The sequence below is a fragment of the Harpegnathos saltator genome, unplaced genomic scaffold, assembly GCF_003227715.2.
Source record: "Harpegnathos saltator strain DR-91 unplaced genomic scaffold, Hsal_v8.6 scaffold26, whole genome shotgun sequence".
NCBI lineage: Eukaryota > Metazoa > Arthropoda > Insecta > Hymenoptera > Formicidae > Harpegnathos > Harpegnathos saltator.
In genome coordinates this window covers 661346-679974 of record NW_020230050.1, presented here as the reverse complement: position 1 = coordinate 679974, position 18629 = coordinate 661346, and the positions used below count along the sequence as shown (strand labels likewise).

The 18629-nt window shown below is 40.2% G+C and overlaps 1 protein-coding gene across 1 annotated transcript in view; it reads right to left on the bottom strand.

Annotated features, from left to right (window-relative positions):
- E23 (ABC transporter G family member E23) overlaps nt 1–18629 on the bottom strand; it is a 272519-nt gene that overhangs the window by 10514 nt on the left and 243376 nt on the right. The window contains exons 5-9 of the mRNA XM_011143333.3: nt 16200–16305; nt 10155–10255; nt 9652–9907; nt 7876–8046; nt 6434–6555 (exon numbers count right to left, since the gene is read on the bottom strand). Coding sequence (XP_011141635.1) covers nt 6434–6555; nt 7876–8046; nt 9652–9907; nt 10155–10255; nt 16200–16305 — 756 coding nt within the window. The remainder of the gene's footprint in view (nt 1–6433; nt 6556–7875; nt 8047–9651; nt 9908–10154; nt 10256–16199; nt 16306–18629) is intronic.

The window sequence follows — 18629 nt, the reverse complement described above, 5'->3', positions numbered from 1 at the left end:
AGTTCTGAATTTCTGAAGCTTCGAGGGGCATTATAGTCGAGTGGCGAAATTTCAAAGTGTGAGTACTTGAACATTCTTCTATTATTATTCTCACTCATTCATTTACAGGACAAGAAACGCCCTTTGATGCACGTGAGAATGACAAAACGGGTCTCGACAATTATTACAAATTCTAAAGAGAAAATAAATTAGCAATTGTCCAAATTAATGGTTATCGGAATTATGATTAAACGAAATACAACGGGAGTAAAAATAAAGTGATTTACGAGTTAAGTTATAGTTTCAAGTGTGCCCGGGGTGAATTACGAGGCAGGACAACGGAGCCGGAGCAACTATTCGGCGCTACGCGTAAATAATTTATGCAGTTCAACGCTCGAACTAATTGCAGAATCTTTCCGCACTTTCTGCGAAATCAGTTTTCTCGATATTCCGACTCTTCGAGCGCTGGAGTTCGGAGCGTTGGGCCTCTTCTTGTAAGTTCCAAGTCGAATTGCTCGCGGAGCTCCGAGCCTCAAGTTCAAGCGTCATATTACACCGCGAGCGGCCCGAGCGCATCAGATTGTTGCACCGCCTGTAGCAACGCGATGAAACGCCTGGATGCGATATCGGCGTCCGTGAGAAAACAGAACGCGGAGTTTCGCAACGCCGGCCGGTCGGCCGCGCCGGCGTCGAAGGTCCTTTTGAATAATAATAACCCGCGACACGCGCGCGCTCAACGCGTCTCTCGCGCGTCCGCGGCTTCCGAGAGAGGCGATATTTTTCAACCGGTCGCATCCGAGTCGGGCCAAGGGGAACAAAGGATACAGCATATTAATATTCCGTGTCTCCGTCAGTTGCATAATAATACAGGGGAGGCGGGCACGATCGGAGGAAATTTTTCGTGGAGAGAGAGAGAGAGAGAGAGTCTCGTTGCTAAACTTCAGACTTTCCGACAAACAATTTAACTTTTCTGACGATTCATTATTGCAATCGACTGTGCAAAACTGATAGAGACCATCCTCCTCTGTTTTCATGCCGGTCTTGTAGACTGCATAAATTTTCCTTTTTCAATAACACTAAAGCACGAACATGCATCACTGCACGAATTTTCTCAAAGTTAGGTTAGGTTAGGTTTAGGGTGGGTTAGTATTAAGGTTTGGTTAGGTTAGATTTGGTTAGCATTATAAAAAATACGATCCCATTATATAAGATATGATTCCGGCTCGGAGTTCCGATCTTGTTTTTGACCTCAATATTCCATTTGGCGTTAATTTGTTATTCTTCAAGCGTTTCTGATTGCGTTTAACGCATAGTTTTGCCAAGAGGTCTCTCAAGAACATGCAAGTGGCAAATTGTGCGTTTTCTGGCATTTAGAGGCGCTGAGTAGGACTTTAGTTTCCGTAGAAATTAAATCTCCATTGCCGAGTGGAAGTTTCTACCTGCTTTCGACTTTAATATTCCACTTAACGCTAATTTAATGCTCTGAAGTCTGCATCGATCCTTTTGATGATTGTAATTAACGTGTAATTTCGTCAGGAAGTTCTCCTGAGAACTTACAAGCGACAAAGTGTATGTTTTCTGTCACTTAGAAGTGCCGAATATGACATCAGGTTTTGTATAAATTAATATCTTCTTTCATCCTTTTGAAAGTGTTTCATAATAAAAAAAGTTTTATATATCGTTTTGCTTCCGAAAAATTACCAAGACCTTTATGATAACATGAGGATGAAGTATCTTATATATTATTTTTATTTATACTAATATATAATTCCTGGTTCTTTAAAGTCAAAACATTGATCTGTAATTCTTAACATTGTGCTGAATTGGAGTAAAATTGCTGATATTTTATATCGGCTCCTTGCGTCATCTTTGGATTTCATAAAACTTAAAGGCCTACCGCCATCTGCATATTACACAAGGTTCATCTATCGCCATAAAGTTAATAGAGGGAAGTGAATATTTATGCACAAAAGCGTCTTGTTGAGAAAGCAAGTAAAGGTTTTTTTTAGTTTTAGAAGTAAGTTTTACCCAATTTTACATAAGACATTTCAAAAGATATATTAATTTAGCTGTTTGCCACTTCTACATTAAAATTGATATATTTGCATGACATAATTTAGACATAACCTTACTCTGTGTATACTTTACTACCATAATTTTAAAGACACTAGTCTCTTAAATCGAACCACTATTGATTACCTATATTGTAATAATTTAGGAATAATTATACGTAATATAATTTAGGAATTTCCAAAGAAAACTACATCTGTCACTATTGTTCTTAAAAGCTAAGATGTTTATTATTTTCTTCTATGCTACCTATTTATTTTTTGTTTTAATTGAATAGATTTTTGTCCAATAGTTATTTATTTCTTATTTAAGTTTTTAAAAACGAAAATATCTTATTTCTGTAAGTTTAATTTCGAAGATACAATAAATAAATACAGTAATTTTTAATTATGTGGACAAAAAATAATTTTATGAATATAAAAAGTCAACATTCGTATAAAATAAACTTCATATAAAAATGGTTATAATTTTAATAATTATTTTAATAAGCAATCTTAATGTTTTTCTTATAATTAAAAAATATTTTTTTAGCTTTTCATATCAAGCTATAATTTTAATTAATTTCTTAGTTAAATTTCTAAATATAAAATAATTACAAAAATATTTTATTTGTGTAATTTTAATGTAATATGATTTTAATTTTAACTACTTTTTAATTAAAAAATATTTTTTAATTTATTATAACTGTGATTATAATTAAACACATATTTATTTAAATTGTTTGTATATTATCCTTCTGCCTCTATAATTTTTAAATTAGTCAAATTAGTTAAATATCAATACGATGAAAGAAATAAGGTATTAAGTACTTGCAAATTATGAAAAAAAGATTGGAAACTGGTCCAATATAGGCAATCTTCCTCTATATATTTATCTCAAACAGTTATCGATTCGCTTCGATTCTAGTTACGGTCAGTTTCGCCCGAAAATCGGAGTTTTGCTTGGTTTTCGATTGTGGCCGAAATTCCAGGAAAAGGGAATTTGCCGACAAAACTGATCAAGTTGTGACTTCAACGGCATCCCGATCAGCCGGCATCGACGCAGTATTTGCTGCGATTCCTCTCCTCTCTATCTTCACCATCTTCACTCGTCTGACGGCCCAGTGCGCCATTACGGACCTAACCTCTCAAAAATTTATTTAGTGAAACTGCCACTGAACTGTGAAATGACTTGAAGATATAGCACGTTCAGGAAGACCCTCCGTTATTGATAACCAAGAGTTATCAATGATTTATTCATATATCAATCATAACATTCATTCATACATCAATTGTGACATTTTTCTGAAAATGTTCGCTCTTGTTTAATTTTTAATATACAAAACGGCACGAACTTTTTCGCTTACTTAATAAAAGAGAGGATTTTCTTGCTCGGCCTCTAGCGCGCGCGGTTCCGCCAGGTAAGAGTGACGTAAGCGACGCGACACGTTCTTTGCAAAGCGCGACGCGCGCGGCGATTACGAACGCTTGCGCGCATACCGGTCGGCCGTAATTATCCGGATATGGTGAATCGCGCAGCGAACGCGACCCAGTTCTCCTCTCCGATCGCGCTTCTTTCTCGCCTTCGCGCGTTTTCTTTCGGTCTCGCCTTCGCGCGCGCCACTCCACCTGCGAGACGCTTCACACAGAGAGATGTGCGATCGCGATGCGCGATCTCCTTCCTTACCTAAATATCACGCGACAAGTCACATTGTAACCTTTGTTTTTTTTCCTGTTGGTTTTAAGGGAATAACGCCCAATCATATGCAAAGATGTATCGGTTGGGTTGGGGTAAGTTAGGTTAGGTTGGCTTAGCGCAGTCGCAAGTGTAATTTTGAGCAGCGCGTGACGTCGAGAAGAGAAAATCGCGCGTCTCTGAAGCGACAGACGTGGCAGTCGTCCTTCCAAGCGGGAATAATCGATTCGACGGGCATTAATCCACTTGCATGTTCTTAGCGGCGTCCGTGATGAATAATCAATCGCGCGCGCGCGCGACGGACTCGATCATCTTTCAAACAGCGTGCGCGCAAAGAATACTACGATATTCTTCGCGTATAAATTTTTGTCAGTCTCCTCCCCTGGTACTGTGTAGGAATAGACTTTCGGTCAAGCTGATCTAAGGTATATATACAGGGTATTGAGAAAAAGGCTTCCAGATTCACCGGGTAAATAGCGGTCATTATAGTAAAAATTGCTTGGTAAATATATAGGTCGTTACCTTTCAGAGTTACAAATGTTTTCCGATCTTGCTAGCGCAAGTTATTTCTGCGCTTCCATTGATCGCGCGCAGCGACTAAACGAACGAATATGAAGAGAGTTATATTTTACGAGATATTTTATTAGCGAAAATATCGATAGTTTCCGAAATGTAAGCGAGGTTTTCGTGAGCTACCAGGTATTTAAATATGAAACCGGAATTTTTGTATGGAAAATACACGTTTATTATATGAAAATGATAAAAAATATTTTATTCGAAGTATTGCCCATCGCTAGCTATACATTTTTCCCACCTGTCTGACAATTTGTGGATGCCACGCCAAAAAAACTGTTGCTCTTTTGAGGCAAATCAGTCATCGAGCCATTTTCGTACATTTTCGTAAGAAGTGAAGCGTTGCTCAGCAAGTGCGGGTCCCATCGATGCAAATAAGTAGTAATCGGACGGAGCCAAGTCTGTTGAGTAAGCCGCATGCGAAAGTATTTCCCAACTAAACGCCTCAATCGTTTCCTTCACCAGTTTTGCTGTGTGTGATGGTGCATTATCATGAAGCAAAATTACTTTGTGTTGCCTTTTTTGATATTCTGGTCGTTTTTCACGCAAAGCTTGATTCAAATCGATCATTTGTTGTCGGTAGCGTTCAGTATGAACGGTTTCGCCAGGTTTTAGCAGCTCATAATAGATCACACCCTTCTGATCCCACCAAACACAGAGCATTGTCTTCCGTCCATAGCGATTTGGCCTTGCAGTCGATGTCGATGGTTCGCCTGGAGTTACCCATGATCTTTTACGCTTAGGATTCTCAAAATATATCCACTTTTCATCGCCAGTCACAATTCGATCGAGAAATGACTTTCTTTTGTACCTGGCGAGCAGCATTTCGCAAGTGGTTTTCCTGCTGTCTTTCATTCAGTTCATGTGGAACCCATTTTCCCATCTTCTGGATCTTTCCCATGGCTTTCAAACGTATGGAGACGGCTTCTCGTGTCACATTTAATTGATCCGCGAGTTGTTGTTGCGTTTGAGCGTCATCCTCATCCAACAATGCTTGCAATTCGCTGTCTTCAAACTTTTTCGGTGGTCTTCCACGTTCTTCATTTCTCACGTCAAAATCGCCACGTTTGAATCCTTTAAACCACTCAAAGCACTGTGATTTACCAAGAGCATGCTCACCGTAAGCTTCGACAAGCATTCGATGCGATTCTTCAAGCAGTTTTCTTCAAATGGTAACAGAAAATCAATGCTGTCCGCAAATCGTAGCTTCCAGGCACAAAATTCGACATGTTCAACGCTATTACAAACTATGCTGTTGTATGAAACTTGTATTGTTGTGAGTTGAAAATCTTTGTCAGATGTCAACAAATGGAAATGACGCCAATGACGCGGTTTGACGGTAACTACATTGACAGCTAGAGCCATCTATGGGCAAATTCCAGTTTCATATTTACAGACCTGGTAAACTTTGAATGGGCGCAAATGGATGAATTTCATTTTTTCGCTCTCAAGCGGACTTTATTTCGACAGAATTTTAATTCTTCGAGCGTCCACATCCGGCAAAGAACCTAACCTGGTTTTTCTTTAGCATAAGAAAGAAACAAGGGAAATCTTACGATGATTGTGTACAAAAGGGCCGATAAAAACTAATAAATATTTAAATATTCACACACTTTCACTTTCTTTCCCTCTTCAGACATGTTCTTAAGCTGCGCAGCGCGCGCACAATAATTAACTTAACGCGTGCATTCATCTCTCTAAAGCCGAGTTCACTCGCGATCGGTCAACAATGTGTCGACGATGACGATCATCGCCGGCCGATGTTGATACTCCCAAGTGCCGACGCACCCTTTTTAGTACCTTGCTCGCTCGCTCGTGGCATTCGACATTACCGCGCCTTTTTCCACAAAGCGAAAAAGAAGAAGACATCACAATCGATTTCGAGTTATCCGTGCGAAAGCGTTGATCTCTTTCCCTCTTTTCTGCCCTGTCCAAACACACCGCGGCGCGACGCTGCGATTGCATGTTCACCGCATTTCTCTCGCCGTTCTCGCTGCGCAAAGAAGTGGCGGATTAACGTGTCAACGCGACCGATTGGGCCTTCGGGCCAGACGAGAGCCTCGAGGAGCGAGCGGGATATATACACCGGCATTGTACGCCGCTAATTGTTGAGAACATCCGCGGCTACCGTACTCACTTTGAACTGCGACCAGAAGCTGGTGGGCCACTGCCAGGAGTAGTCGTCATCGGCAGAACTCGCGCTGCTGCTGGCGTGACTTTGTGTGTCCAGCCACAGCGTACGGCCTTCGTCTTCTTTCACTGCAAAAGCGCCGGCGAAATGGCCGATTAGAGGAGCGTTCGGGAATCGTGCGCATCGTCGGATCGATAAATAAGCGCGAGTAGCTATAACGACACGGTTGAAAGAAGAGGAAGAGAGAGAGAGAGAGAGAGAGAGAGAAAGGAAGATAAATCGATGTTGATTATTTCATGTAACCCCTTTCTTCAACATGTTTACTCATTACCGGTTATTACGATTCTTTCCCGAAATACGAATCATTAAAAAAAAAATTGAATTAAATGTTGAATATCTTCTAAATAACATTTTACAAATTTCAAGCGCTTTAAGCTAAATATTGAATATCTTCTAAATTACATCTTTTACGTTTCAAATAATCTGAATCAAATTGCGAATATCCCTCCTATAAATATTTTCTAAATAGTGCCTTCTAAGTTTTAAATAATTTGAAAGTGAAATATCTTTTAAACACATCTCTCAAGTATAATATATTTTGTTTTTTAGACAATTTGAATTGAATATTATAGATAAATATTGAATTTAAAAATAAATGAATATTAAAAAGATAAATACTAGATATCACCTAATAACCACTCCTAAATTTCAGTATCTTTTAATATCTGAATTAAACATCCTCTCTCCGAATGTCTCCTAAACTTTTAACGATTTCAATCAGATGTACCGAATGAATATCGGGAGCCGGCGGAGTTCTCTCGCGGGGGCCGATACGTCGCGAGTAAAAGATGTCTTAAACGTCTGCGATCCAGCAGACGGCTCCGGTTTTAAATCCATTTTTTTTATAAATTTAAATTTAAAAACTTCATTTAAATTTATTTTTAATAACTTTTTATAAAAGTGATAACTCATTTAACTCTTAAATATTCTACATTTTGACTTGATATTAAATTTAATAAAAAAAATTATTTAATAATTATTCTTATAAAATTATTTAAACAACAATATATAAGAATTAATTTAAGTTTATCTAATCGTGGATTATCAATTACTTGACAAGTTCCTTTAAAGTCTCACGCGATTCACAAAGCTGCCCTTCCACTGCAGCCAACGTCGAGCCGGACAACACACGACGGACACTCGATCCCTCTCCTCCTCTCTCACTCTCTCTCTCTCTCTCTCTCTCTCTCTCTCTCTCTCTCTCTCTCTCTCTCTCTCTCTCTCTCATCGCCCTCTCTTTCTTCTCTTTCCCTGGCGGCGAGCGCGTTTCAAGCGGCCACGTCGGAACCGCAGCGGAATCGGCCGTTAGAGAGAGTCGGGGGAAGGTCTAGGTGTGCATACATATAAATACATATTATCGTGGGGCGGCTCTGCATACTATATAATACCGTTGTGGCTGATGTGGTGCTCGTGATAATGGATGAGATGGTCGCAGAGCGGATGTTGGCTGGGATTATACTCCGGACGAAGTTCCGGTGGGCAGTCAGGTCCCTGTCTTGCGGCTCTCGCCGCAGCAACGATGCGCTCTCGAACCTCCTCTGGTCCCTTGATTTGCTCCACTGAAACGGACAGGACGGTCTCATGCAACATTGCAGTGCGGCCGCGGCCGGGCGGAGGTTCTGTGGGACTCTAATTCGCGGTCAACGTCTGATCCGTGTGAGCGTCGCGACGTGACGCGTTATTATCTCGGATGATGGAAAGGTAAAAAAAGGATGGAGCGGTAAAAAGTGAACGATAAAAATGGGATGGCCAGAGTAAGTTCGGAAATAAGGCGACTTTTTACCAGAAGTCGCGATGGACACGCCTTGTCCCCGAAGAAAGTGGAATCAGAGTTTGGAAAGCAGGGTGATTTGCTGGAAAATCGCAATATGCCGAAACTCGACTATCGAGACGATTTCCGATACAAAATATTGAAAATGTATCGAACTGACCAGTTTACTGATGAATCCGAAATCAACGTTTTGTGTCACAACTGGCGCGAGCGAATAACTTCGTATTTTACATGAAAGTTTATCTATAGGGGCATTTTTGGGTTGCTGGTGACAAATCCAGGGCCAAATTTTAAAATTCAAAATGGCGGCTCCAAGCGGCTAACTTTGATATTCCGATGGATATGAAACTCGGTATGTTTTTTTAGTCGCAGGAAATGATATAAATCCATTCAGCAAAGAAGTAGTTTCTTTCAACATATTTCACCCACTAATAATAGAGACAAGAGTATCCATAATAGTTACTCACTAGAAACCGCCTTATTGAATCCGTCATTTTTAATTTTGCAACTTTGACTAGATTCATCATCAGCAATCTAAAACACATGAACATATTGAATATCTTCTTCATAATGGAATAACAAAATTTATTACTCGAAGCCGCCATATTGGATCCGCTATTTCGAATTTTGAAATTTCGACCCCGGATTCGTCACCAGCAACTCGTAAAACTCCCCCTCTAAAGAAGATTTCATATAAAATCAAATGGGAGTATCAATCTTGATAAATATTCTTCAAAAACTAACAAAATTGAATATTGCATCGTCATATTGGGTCCGCCATTATGACTTTCTCAAATTTGGTTTCGGATTCGCAGTCAGCGACTCAAAAGGCATGGGTGTATCAAGTTTGAAGAAATTTTCAGGTGTGGAAATTTCCAGAGATTTCCAATATTCAAACACTCGAACTGAATTTTGTTGCACTTGGCAAAATTAGTTTCATTGAGACTTTTGATATTTCGGGAGTCCTCGAATTTGAATGAAATATTGAATATCTTCTAACAATTATATTTTAAGTTCCAAATCCGCTGAAAATCGGCAGAGCTATTCATGGCGTTCATATGAGTCACTACCGGTTGCGTGGCACTTTTCTCGCTCATATATGAGTTATTACTAGCGCGGACTGGTTAATATCCACTCATGGAACAATGGTGTGCTCTGGAAAAGTCGCGCTTGGAGTCGATTCGAGTCTCGATGCCGGTTATTCCGGCTTCCGAACTTGCAGATTTCGATTCTCCGGGCCGATGCGTGTCCGGCGAAATCGCGAGTCGCGTCGGGAAAGATCGCGGCGCTTCCTTTCTCCTCTTTGTGCCTTCTTTCCTTTCTCTTTAGGAGCGAACGTTTTATAATTTCCTTCATCCCTTTGCTCGCGGAGTGGGGGGGGGGGGGTACTCACGAATGAAGTCTGCGGGGTTGTAGTGCGGCAGCAACGTGAGCCCTATCGTGCAGAAAAATCTGCCGATATTCGCCGTCGAGCCGTAGTATGCCACCTGACCGCGGCTCAGCAGGAGCAGCTTGCTGAAACTGTGGAACATCCTGGAACTAGGCTGATGCACCGTCACCACGATGCTCTTGCCCTCCTGCTCGGCATACTTTTTCAACCGCGAGATCAATGCCTGCGCCGAGTGCGAGTCGAGTCCGCTGGTGGGTTCCTGAAATTACGACAGGAGATTGCGATAGAAGTTGACGAATTACACAGGCGGCGCGTTATCGGTCTCGGGAAACTTTCCCCAGATGAGTTTCCGATACGGAAATATCCGATCGAAACACACAGCGAGACCCGAGACACATATGCGCACAGATTAAGAGAGAGAGAGAGAAAGATATATATATATATATATATATAGAGAGAGAGAGAGAGAGAGAGAGAGAGAGGAAAAGAATGTGGAAAAAGCTTACATCGAGCAGCATTAGCGACGGATTTGTGAGTAATTCGCAGGCTATACTCGTCCTCTTCTTCTCACCACCGGAAAGTCCTCGCTTCGTGTAATCTCCGATAACTGTGCAAAAGAGATATCGTTGAGCTGCGTGTCAGCGAGGCAGAAAGGGAGAAAAGGAAAGAAGTATATACTAGAAGCTGCAGATCATATTTAAAGCTCCGGCTCTTTGAATTTCCGAAGCTCTGAAGCATTATGTTCGAACAACAAAGCTTTCAAGTGTGAATATTCAAACACTCGATAGCCTTCGATATTTAGAGAATTTTCGAATTTCAACTAAATATTGAATATCTTCTGAAGACTATATTTTAAGTTCCAAATAATTTCTATTAAATATCAGATATCTTCTCTGTATAAACGTTTTCTTTAAATTTTGAATAATTTCAACTAAACATTACGTATCTTCTAAATAGATAATGTTTGTTGAAAAACATCTTTCAAATTTCAAGTGATTTCAATCAAATTAAATACTGAACGTCTTCTAAACTCCCTTCGAAGATTCGCAACTACAAAGTCGAATTATTTCCGAAGCTCGAATATTATTTTTAATATACACCTATCACTATACAATATAATTTGTTTCTTCTAATAAATATCATACATAATGTATTATATGATATATCAATGCGTCTCAATAATTTTATTATATAATATAATCATGTAATTATCATCGTATATGTGTTAATATAATATTCTATATAATATTATATATTATATAATGTATAATATATATGATATATAACATAAGATATATGATAATGATATACGATATATAACATATGATATACGGTATATGATATATGATATACAATATACGATATAGGGTATATGATATGTAATATATAATATACTATATAATATATATATGGAATAAAACTACATAATATATTATATATAGCTTTATTCCATATAATAACTATATAATATCTTATATATAATAATTTCTCCCTCTCTCGCACAGAGAGACCAGCACTCGCTCTCATCAGCCCCTTCTCTTGCGTCACAATGACTTGATCTCTCGTAGCCTTATACATCCATTCTACTTGATTGTCAAGCCATCGAAGAAAGAACTCGCGCCGAGGATGCGCGGGCGTGCGAACAACAAACGCGCGCGACAAGGCGGAGAGATGTTGAGAATAACGACCGATCGCGATTATCACACACCGTCCCGCGATCTTTTCGCGATCGATCGGGAAAAAGCAAAAGCGGCTGACGCTGGCGAAAAATCCGGAAGATACGACTCGCCGCGCGGGCGATAAAGAGGCGTTTATATTAGGCTTTGCGAGAGCCCACGTCCCGCGCTGCGTACGCGCGAGCGTGTGCGGCCGGAGATAACGGAATTACGATCGGCGGTATCGAGCCGCGGGAAAAGTCCGCACCAAACAAATCCGGATAAACAGTTTCCCGCGAACGATCGGCGGCGGCGGCGGCGGCGGCGGCGGCGCGTTGGCGGGCGCGCGCGATTCGGCCGTCGCCGACGCTATCTGCGACTAATGAGACGTGAAGCAACGCGCGCAGTAAATTATTAACTTCATCGTCGCCGTTGGCGCGCCTCGCACGCCCTCGGTACACACAGGAAGAGAAACGAACGTAATTGCGGGGAATAATATTTTACGTCGCTCCGCTCTCGCGCGCTCCTTCTCTCTTTCTCCCGCGCCACGGAGAGCGGGGCCAAGAAGCTCGGCCGGGTTAACGATCGAGGAAACCGTTTATCAAGCACCGACAATAAGCTCGACACTTCGCGGAGATACGCGATTGCACGCGCGTGTGCCCCTACTTTCCCTCATTTGTATTCAGGAAAATGTCACAGCGCGTTTCCGCCGGGGCAAAGCTCGCTTTCGTCGCCGGATCGACCCCGAGCCTCACTCCCGCCGCTCGCACGCGTTAAATGTGCCCTTTTAGTTCCGCGTTTCCTTTTTCCACGAGCGTCGCGTGCGACGTTATCTCGCCGTGACTAACGAGTATCCAGCGTTCGATCGCGTTTAAATAAAATTATAATCATCCAGGTACAGTTCGGGCTGCAACGTATGCTGCAATTTATTTACATGGGTTGCTATAAATTTGTAACTAAAACTTTTTATTTTATATATATATTTTATACTTATATTTATACACATATATATATATATATCGCTATATATAAATATATATATATATATATAATTCTAACAGCTATTTATAGTATACAGGGTTTAAAAAAAAGGGTTCAGGACTTTAAAGGCAGATACTCACAAAATGGAGAAAAAATATCCGAATAAATATGGCTCGAAAAAATTAACGTCGGAGTTGCGAACCATTATTTATTTTAAATTAATTGAAGCATCTGATTTACTCGCTTCTGATGCACAGCTATATGCGAACTGCATCTCTGCCATTTCTTGGTTAAAGTAATACGACGTCATTCTTAGCGCATTGTGAAAACTTTGTGATAGCTTTCTGCAATTGTATAGATATTTGTTTGCATTCCGCGCAAGAGCGAAGAGATCTTTTTAGGGATTCCTTTTTAAAATACGGTACCCTCTTCACCGATAAATTATATCGAAGATACAAAAGCATCAAAATCGAGCGAGCCACTTGTTTGAATTAAAATAAATAATTGTTCATAACTCGATATTAATTTTTTGACCCATGTTTATTAGGAATTTTTTCCTCCATTTTGTAAGCACTATCTAAAGAACTAAAGTCCTTTAAAATCCTGAGCCCTTTTTTTAAGCATCTTGTGTATATATATATATATATAAAATAATTGCACCTGGATCATATAAATATATATTCCTTTTACTTGCACGTAGAGATAAAACGAGAGTGACCTTTACGATATTATTTAGCATAGCAGATAGATTGACAGATAATTTACTCTATATTGTCGCAAGCTTGCGAACTATTGGAGAATATTTTATATATTCCTTTCGAGGTAGATCGATCGGCCTAGTTTCCGGTGATTTCGAAGGGATACGATCAGTTTTTTTTCCAGACCTCACGATATTAATATCCGTGAGTTTCGCAGTTCCGATTGAAAAATTTCAGTTACGACGCGTTGCAGCGACTCGCGAAGAAAAGAGGAAGAACGATGTACTCAAAGCCGCCGCTTGCCGCTAATTTTTAAAACGCAGTCAATTGCATGTAGCAAATTAAATATACGATTTCGATATGAAACCAATGGCCGCGTTCAGTAGAAAAAGCTGCTTACTAAGCGCTTAGTAATTATCGTTTCTGATTGGTTCATTCCTCTGGATTTGTTAAAGATCTAAAAGAATACTCCAATAATAGATAATAATCACTAAGCACTTAGTAAGCAGCTTTTTCTGCTGAACGCGACCAATGGCAATGAGCTAGCGAGTACGAAGCGCCGCGAATTACGTTTGCTTGCCACATATTTTCCCACCGTTCATCGTTAAATAAGTTTTTTTATTTTTTTGATCAGCGATACAAACTGCAGTTCCGCGCGTTGAAATAATTGATTCGGAAATTGGGACGACAGTTAATATGCCGACGATCTCATCAATCTCTCGCGCTGTAAGCTGAGAGATAACGAAGCTTCTCCCCTGAATAAATTCCCCTGAATTCCCCATGTTTTTTAGTGGTCAGATGCAGAGCATCGGTAGAATGTGCCTTGATGAAGAACACAGTGAATCTCTCAACTACCGATTTCGGTCCTTCGAGTACAAATAGCATACCTAAAATGGAAAGCTGATGCATCAAGGCAGAACGTATGTGATTCACGAAATTCTGTGTCGATTTTGGCTGCAAAATTTTACTATTTTTGTAGTGATCTCATTCCACTAACTTTTATCGCAATACCTTGCCGCCTATATTCCCTATCCAGCGTCACGAACAGATACGAGGTTAAACACGCCGTTGTTTGCATACCGCGGTGTCGTTGTGGTGCGAACGAACGCTCCAATCGCGGAATTACGCCGGCGAATTACGATTATCGGTCGGAATTCCAGATCAAGACTCTCTCAAGATTCATCGTCCTCGCGCGATCTCCGCTAATTCCTATTCAATAAGCTCTTTCTTAATCTAAGGGAGAGTTTCTTTCAACTCCGATTAGTCTCTAATTGGCGTATTCAATAGCGGGATTGCCAACAGCAATTTCCAACCGTGCAATTTGTCGTCTGATAATTACCGAAAAGTTCAAATTCTGTGTAGGTTAGCAAAAAGTAGGGTAGTTAATCCCCGACTGAGATAGCAATTTTAAATGGAGGTCATCAAGAGAGCACGCGCGAGAATTTCTTACTCGTTTCAGTGACAAAAATTGTCTTTTGGTTTCCATGCTGGCAAGCATGCCAGCTAGGTTAATCATCCATTAGCTTGATCAGGATTTTGAGGAAGGCAGGAGCGTATAAAGAAAGACGTAAGTAAAATGGGACTTAAGCGGTAAGAATATTGGCCAATCATAATCGATTATTCTTGGTAGAAAGAGAATAATTGATCGTGGTTCATTGATTTGCTTACAGCTTAAGCTCGGCTGCTTACGTTTTTTTATGTACTCTCAATCTAAGTAAGTTTGCCAGATATCTACTTTTTACCGTCAATGTGCAGTCAATATAAAAAATGTGTAGGTTATAAAAGATTCCTCTTTCTATACATTATATATACAGGATGTCTGGAATCTTTTGGAAAAGAAAAATTGTGAAAATTAATCTGGCCAAACTGAGAAGAAAAGTTAAGTACCATTTTGCAAAAATCGCAATAGTTATTAATGGTTGAAAATGACCACATCTAGAGGCTCTTTTAATTGATAACTTAAAAATTTGGGTATTTATTTGCAAAATAGTAAAAAATTTTCTTGTTCAGAACGACCTAACCTACAATTATATGACAGCCATTGTGTTTAATAAGTTCAAGATTCAGGATTCAAAGTTGAACATAGTCATATCTATCGTTAGACATAACAGCCGTCACGTAATTGTAGGTTAAGTCATTCTGAACGAAAAAGTCCTTTACCATTTTACAAATAAGTACGTAAATTTTGAAGTTCTCAATTAAAAGAGCCTTCAGATATAATTTTCAATCATTAATAACTTAATAGCTTGGTAGCTATTGCAATTTTTGTAAAATGGTACTTGACTTTTCTTCTTAGTTTGATCTGATTAATTTTCACAATTTTTTGTTACCAAAAGATCCCGGATACCCTGTATATGTATTTATACATTTGAGAAATATATATATTTTTAACACTCTGTATGTATACAAGGTGTTTAAAAAAAAATTCAGGACTTTAAAGGCAGATAGTATGCAATAATCACAAAATGAAGGAAAAAGGTCCTAATAAACGGGATGAAAAATTAACACGGAGTTATGAACAGTTATTTATTTTATTTAAAGTAAATAACTCACTCACTTCTAATGCTTTTGTATTCTCTAATGTAATTTGTCCATGTCATTTATCGGTGAAGGGGACATCATGCTTTAAAGGAACCCCTCACCTCAAAAAAATTTCTCACCGAAAAGTGACAAACGAATTACAGCAAAGAATATAAAATGCTTGTCAAATAATTAGAACAAAGTCGGGAACTTTTTAAAAGACTCACAATTCTATGGTGCGCAGACGTGAGGCGTGTATAGAAATGGAAGTGGACGTGTAAGAAAATCTTCCATGAACTGCTTCGTAAGCAGAAACGAATAAGTAATTTGCTTAATTAAAATAAGTAGCTTAATTAAAATAAATTGCTCACAACTCCGACAATATTGATCGTCTGATGTTTATTAGAACTTTCCTCCTGCATTTTATGATTTACTATCGTATATACGTAGTTACTATTTGCTTTTAAAGTCCTAAAATCTTTTCTTTTAAACACCCCGTACGTTTTTCAAAAACATACTTTTATTTATTATATGCATATATTCAAATACACCTTTACATACTACATTTCCTTTCTCCTTTCTTCGAAGGTCTGTCTAGCTAGATTAAGAAATTTTTTCCAATCCAGCAACCTAAGATCTAAGTCCTATCTAAAAACGCGGCACCGGCGTCTCTTGGCGCCTCGCGTGTCATACTTACTGGTGTCTTGGCAGGCCGCGAGGTCGAGGACCTCGATGATATGGTCCACGCACTGTATCTTCTGGGAGTGCGAGAGCGTGTCCGGAAGCCTCAGCCTCGCCTGGTACTGCAAAATTCGTGAAACGCGGGCGTTTAGACGCGTGCTCGCTCGCTCGCTCGTTCGCTTATTTGCCGCGCTCGCAACGCAATCGCTTTAAAGCGCGGGCCACGGTTTACGGGCTCCGAATGCGCGCATTAAACAGCAATGTAAACAAAACTGCGCCCGCACCACCGTAGCAGCGGCAACAGCGACGGCGGCGGCGGCGGTGGCGGCGGCAGTGGATGCATTTCCGTTTCGTAATAACCAGGCCACTTTGTACTATTATTACCCGTCGGCAGAAACACGCGTCGGAGGAACGGGGGCGGGAAGGGAGAGGCAGAGGCGGGCGCCCGTCATGATTCGATCGTTAAGTCAATTACGATGACGCGTCGATTGCGAAACGCGCGCGCGGGCTGTTTTTACCGCGAGAGGGCGTCTGGAAGCTCGTTAAGGCGATGCCAAAGTGGGCGAGACGGGCTCGAAAAATGCCGATAACGTAGCGACGTCATGTCGGATGACACACGACACCCGCACGATCGTACTGCGCGTTCGTTTCGTACTTCTATGGAACCCCACGTCAACTGAAATGCTGTCCTGCTTGATCGTATTTAGCGGGGAACATAACCGCGTTCGGGAATTTCTCCGCGAAGCTTCCCGCGTATGTTCAACAACAAGCTGCTACATTCAGTCGGGAAAGGTGCGCAGCGGTATTCCTTGAAATTGCCCTGATGGACGGAGCAGCTTGCATTAAGCGAGTATTTACGCTAACTCGGCAGCCCGACATGTCAATTTGGGGTTTTTTGCCAGGTTTTTCATCGCACATCGAGCGATGCTCGGTGCGGGGAATTTTTGCTTCTGTTTCGCAGAAACATTTGTAATTCTGCGCAAGCAATAAAACGAATACCGTGCGGGAGAAGACAGTGGCGCTCTCTTAAAGGAATACCGAAATGGACGACGAATTACGCAAATGTCGGATGACATAGAAGTGTCAAGATGTCAGATGAACATGCTACACTTTCCATATTTCTTGTGAAAATATACATTTTTATATAAATGTATGCTGCTTCGCTCTTCTCATCGTATTCAACGGAAAACAAGCACATATGCAGAGTGTTTGACAGATAAAGATAAAGACAGATAAAGATCTCGTAGATTAGTTAAAAGTGAAGAAAAAAAAATTCCTCTACCATTCCGCGCGAACAACCGCGTAAAATTCTGAGTTATTAATCAAAGAAATTCGCGGCGAATGAACTTGCGCGATTTGTTAAGTGAGTACTGTGATGGCGGCGTCTTGTAGATTAGATTAAACTAGACGAAAAGATCCCGCACCATCTTATGAAAAACCACGCAGAATTTCGAATAGTTAACTAAAGAAGTTTGATACATAATCGTACTCATAGAGAGCTCGAGAAATTTAAGTCATTACCGTTAGAGACACCCTGTATGCAGAAAGATTTCTGCAAACTTCTCGTATATCGAAGCTTCTAAATTCGGCTGTAGCGACTGAGACTAATATCGGTATTCATCAGTCTTTCCTTATCTTAAGGGTGAAGGAAGCCTCGAAGGAAGGATTTCTTGAATCTTCAAGGTCACCTTATTTCATAAATGGATCTCGAGTCTTCCTTCCGGAAGGAAGAAAGGCTGCGTTCCGATATTCACTGTCAGTACTGAAACTCTATAATATACGTGACACGAGCTATAGATTTTTAGTACTAGCATTAGATATCGGAACGCAGCTATAACTTAGCATCAGTTTAGCAGTGCATATTGCAATATAAAGATAAAGATAATAAAAGCGTACATTATACGGAGCAAGAGCGAATGCTCTTGGTGCAGCTTATCGTTGAGGTTATCGAAAAAAAAAGAAAACATAAACCTTTGTCAGAATCATTATCCTTTTTCTCCTTTATATACTTTCAGTTTCAAAGCGCGACATCACAAGTAAATTGTAATGGGGCAAAAGTAAGTATTGCAGGTTATGTTTAGTTTATTCTGTTGCATCATGTTCTAAAAACTTATTGCACTTTTGTGCCTTAGTTCTGCAGAAGTGCAGCGAAAACGAACAGATTTAAGGTAACATTTCCTCCTCAAGGAAGCTCGTGACTTCCCTTGAGATAAGGGAGTCAGTAAGGCTCCTTGTTTGGTCAAGGAAAGTTTATGAAATGTAAAATGAGGAATAAGGAATCCTTATTTCTCAAGGAAGGACTATGAATACGGATATAAAACCGTTGTCTCGAGCGGAGAAAACACGCGTTTAGTATGCGCAAGCTGCAGGATTTTTCGCATTATAAGCAAATATTTATGCTAACTGACAGCTGGAAATGTGAATTTCGAAATTTTCATCACTCCCA